A 4746-nucleotide genomic window follows, 5' to 3' on the forward strand; every position below is an offset into this window, starting at 1 on the left:
TGTAGTGACCTCGTAAATCTCGTCACCTCGCCATCTCGACCATGCCGGCGCTGGCCAGGATGGCTGGTGGCGTTCGTCGCATTCAAAACTCGGCCTTCTTTTTAAGACATGGGGCTAACAGAACTAGCGACAGCCCCAGGCATCGCCAAACGTATCAGTATCGAACCATCTCTCCTACCAGTACGGGCAGGGCAGCAGGGGATGGCTTGCCAAGGAGCACCAAACGGCCGGGGAAACGCCACCGGGGCCGGCGCTGACGACGTCGGGAGCGCCGTTAAGGCGCACTTCGTGCTCGTCCCGCTCATGTACCAGGGCCACGTGATCCCGGCGGTGGACACCGCGCTGCTGCTGGCCACCCACGGCGCGCTCGCCAGCGTTGTCGCCACGCCGTCCAACGCCGCGCGCATCCGCCCGACGGTCGACCTCGCGCGGCGGTCCGGCCTGCCCATCCGGCTCGTGGAGCTCCCGCTCGACTGCGCCGCCGAGGGCCTGCCCGAGGAAGCCGACGACGTCGACAAGATCCCGTTTGGCCTCGCACCGAACTACTTCCGCGCCCTCACGCTCCTCGCCGAGCCGCTCGAGCGCCACCTCCGCGCGCACCCGCCGTACCCGACGTGCATCATCTCCGACTTCTGCCACCCGTGGACCGTGCAGGTTGCGGCCAATCTCAAGGTCCCGCGGCTCAGCTTCTTCAGCATGTGCACCTTCTGCCTCCTATGCCAGCACAACGTCGAGAGGTACAACTCCTACGACGCCGTGGCCGACGACAACGAGCCGGTGGTCGTGCCGGGCCTGGAGAAGAGAATCGAGGTGACCAGGGCGCAAGCCCCCGGGTTCTTTCGGGCGCCCGGGTTCGAGAAGCTAGCTGACGAAATCGAGCTGGTGCAAGGCGAGGCCGATGGCGCCGTCGTGAACTCTTTCCTTGAGATGGAGCCGGAGTACGTCGCTGGGTACGCGGCCGCCAGGAAAATGAAGGTGTGGACCATCGGGCCGGTGTCGCTGTACCATCAGCACGCCGCGACGCTGGCAAAGAGAGGGAACACCACCACAGCCATTGACGCCGACGAGTGTCTCCGGTGGCTTGAAGGCAAGGAGCCCAATACCGTCTTGTACGTCAGCTTCGGGAGCATCGTGCACGCTGACCCGAAGCAGGTCATCGAGCTTGGGCTCGGGCTCGAGGGATCGGGGCACCCGTTCGTCTGGGTTCTGAAGAACCCCGACCAGTACGGCGAGGATGTGCATGAGTTCCTGCAGGACCTCGAGGAGCGCGTCACCGGGCGCGGGATGCTGGTCAGAGGGTGGTCGCCGCAGGTGCTTATCCTGAACCACGCAGCCGTGGGCGGCTTCGTGACGCACTGCGGGTGGAACTCGACGCTAGAGGCAATCGCGGCGGGGCTGCCGGTGGTGACATGGCCGCACTTCTCGGACCAATTCTTGAACGAGAAGCTAGCCGTGGAGGTGCTCGGAATTGGCGTGAGCGTCGGGATCAAGGAGCCATTGATGTGGGTGTCGAAGAAGGAGATAGTGGTGGGCAGAGAGGTGGTGGAGGCCGCCGTCAGGAGCATCATGGACGGGGGAGAAGAGGGAAAGGAGAGAAGGAGGAAAGCATTGGCTCTCTCGGAGAAGGCAAGGACGGCCGTGCAGAAGGGCGGGTCATCGCTTGGCAACCTGCTGGATCTGATCAAGCATTTCGAGGTGGACGCGGGAGGTTGCATGGCCGTGCAGAAGGATGCGTAAAATGAATTTCGCCAGAGTCTTACAGAGCAGTGCGCCATAGAGCGCCGAGTGTTCAGTTTCTTTTTTTTTAAGAAGGAAGACTCAAGAAAAGTCAGGCTTTGAATTAACAAAGTCATCAACCAGTCAGGAATTACACAAAGCCGCCATTACAACCAACTAGGAATAGAAAAGAAAAACAAACATGAGATGCACGGCGTTGCCGAAGCAGCTTACAAGCACCAAAGACTACACACCCTATAGAAGTAATCAAAATAAGCACTAGTTTGTAGTCGACGGAGTCTTCCTAGTGAGCTTAACCCAGTAGAGCAAACATAGAGGAACTTCGGGCTGAGCCAATGCATAGCATCGATGAACCGTGCCCTCATCTACTCTGGAAGGTGAACATCGTAATCATGTTGCTCTTCTCCAAATCCGGAGGGGAGCCCTGCCACTCGCATTGACCCGAAAGGCGCCGGACCGCCGAAAGATGGAAATGCTCGACATGGTTCTGGGCACGAAGGGAGAACTCAACTCGACACGCCGTTGCACGAATGATACCAGACGAAAGTCCACACAGTGACTCACTGTTACAAGCACGAAGAGGAAAAACTACACAAGGGAGCAGTCACTGAACAAACAAACAAACAAACAAACAAACAGAGAGAAAATATGGAGCATCCATAACTCGAATCAGATTAGCCCACGGAATCAGCTCTGTGTCCTTGCTACCACATCTTGCTACTACCAACAAAAGAGAGGACCCCTATCCCCTCCCTACCCAAGGCAAAGACGTCGAGCAAGCAAGCACAGATTGGCCAAAGAACAATTCAAAAGGAATGTGGACCTAAACTAATTTACAAACACAGAACCACGCCCCAAATCCCTCGCCGATGAAGCAGCAAACCCAACCACCATCGCTCAGCAGCCCTACACTCTCCCACCTTGCCCAAGCCGGCACCTTCAAGAAGGAGGAAACGCACGACGCGCCGTTGCCGTCTAGTCTCAACAAGGGATTTCTCCCGGGAATGGAGCAGGAGGGAGAAGGCACGAACCTCATCGACGCCTCCGATGAGGGGAACGACATCGGCCGGTATCGCTGTCGTCGTGGCTACCAGCCAAGGATTTCTCCTGATTCGATCCGCAACTCCAGGCAGCCCAACAATGAATCCGGCGACCAGATCCGGCGGGACAAAGTGCTGCGTTGGGAGGGGGGGAGGGGAGGGGAGGCTGTCGTGGTTCTAAGTCTGATAGTAGAATGGGGGTAGGTATGGAGAGGCAAGATCCTAGCTATGGAGCAGTTGTACACACGAGTGTTTTACGAGTTCAGGCCCTTCTCGGAAGAAGTAACAGCCCTACGTCTCGGAGCCCGGAGGCGGTCGACTAGATTATGTGTGTGAAAGGTACAGGGGTGCAAACCCCTCTATCAGTGGAGGGGGGTGGCTTATATAGAGGACGCCAGGACCCCAGCCAGCCCACGTAGCAGAGGGTTAAAGTACATTAAGGTCTGGCGTTACTGGTAACGCCCTACATAAAGTGTCATCATGACCATTAAGACTACTTAATTACAGACCGTTTGGATACAGAGTAGATCTTGAACTCCTGGTGGTCGAGTGAGTCTTCATGGTCGAGTGTCTTCAGGTTCGTCGAGTGTCTTCTAGTCGGTCGAGTGGAATCCCTCTTGGTAGACTAGAAGACGGCTTCTTCTAAGAGATGTCCTTGGGGAGGGTACCTTGGACAGGTCCGTAACCCTACCCTAGGTACATGACTTCATCAGTAGCCCCCGAATGGATCGAGGTTTGAGTGAGGACGGAGTTGGCAATCTTTCCGACCTGCTTTCTGGTACTGTAAAGGTGTTTTTGCTCTGGATCAATGACTTTTAAGTGAGGGTGTCAACTTTCTTCAGTTGCCTTGATCCATTCTTTATATCTGTCGAGTGAACTTTATGAACTTGGAGATTTCCGAGCGACGGATCGCAGGAGATCTTTCGTCTGACAAGTTGCCCTGTGGTTAGCGGATTTAGTGGGATCCGAATTTTGGGAACCGCGTGAAGCGGAGAAGGCTGCGGTACTCGGACGAGATAAGGCAGGGACGCCTCGATCTCTGCGCCACCTTTTTCACCACGTATCGCGTGCGCGACTATTTCGGGATTTGACAGGATTGCCTGGGCCTACCCGTCAACCACTCGGAAGTGACCACATATAAGGAACCAGGCGGAGGTTTTCCGAATAGTGCCTCCTCATTTTCTCCTCCCTCGTCTCCAGATTCATCAGCTGCGCTTGCGAGCTGCCCAGCGCCGCTGCTCCGTTCGGGCTTCGTTGGCGACAATGGTGAAGGAGAAAACGGCGGCTTTGGAGCGGGCGAAGAAGGCGACGGCGCAAGCGAAGGGGAGAACGCCAGTCGGGGTGGATCCTCGTCGCGGTCTCGCCTGCCGCAGGGTTGGATCCAAGGGGATTGGATCCGCTCGACCACCACCCAGAAGGACCTCGATGACCTAGCCAATGAGGGGCTGATCGAGCACGAAGCAGCGAGGCTTCCGGGAGCGGAGTGTCAACCGCAACCTCAGGAGGGTGAGTGCATCCTATTGGCGACTCATGTAGATCGAGGGTTTTCTCTGCCGCCGCATCTTTTCTTCCGAGGATTTCTGAATTTCTTCGGAGCTCAGCTCCACCATTTTACTCCAAATTCCATCGCCTATCTCTCCGCCTTCGTATCTTTGTGTGAGAATTTCTTGGGTTGTCGGCCGCATTGGGGCCTCTTCAAACATATATTCACTTGTCGTTCCCAGACGGTGAAAAAGGCCAGCCCCAATGATGAGAGAACCCAGGTGATCCAGATGTGTGGGGGTCTCGGGGTCCAGATGAGGAGTAAGAGCGCTTTCCCTGCTATGACCCTTCCCGAGTTGGTCAGAGGGTGGCAGTCGACCTGGTTCTACTACCAAGACCGGTCGACGCCAGGGCAGTCGACCGGGCTGCCTCCCTTCTCTATGAGTTGAGTGAACAAGCCCTCCTCTCTGAAAGTAGTTCTGGAGGA

General features: G+C 56.7%; 1 protein-coding gene across 1 annotated transcript; it reads left to right on the forward strand.

Moving 5' to 3' along the window:
* The first annotated feature begins 228 nt into the window (after nt 1-228).
* LOC123156434 (UDP-glycosyltransferase 73C12-like) lies at nt 229-1737 on the forward strand. Its single transcript, XM_044574566.1, has one exon. It carries the CDS (start codon nt 304-306, stop codon nt 1735-1737), a length of 1434 nt encoding a protein of 477 aa, XP_044430501.1. The 5' UTR covers nt 229-303.
* Nucleotides 1738-4746: the final 3009 nt, after the last annotated feature.

Source organism: Triticum aestivum, chromosome 7B (assembly GCF_018294505.1).
Source record: "Triticum aestivum cultivar Chinese Spring chromosome 7B, IWGSC CS RefSeq v2.1, whole genome shotgun sequence".
Classification (NCBI taxonomy): domain Eukaryota; kingdom Viridiplantae; phylum Streptophyta; class Magnoliopsida; order Poales; family Poaceae; genus Triticum; species Triticum aestivum.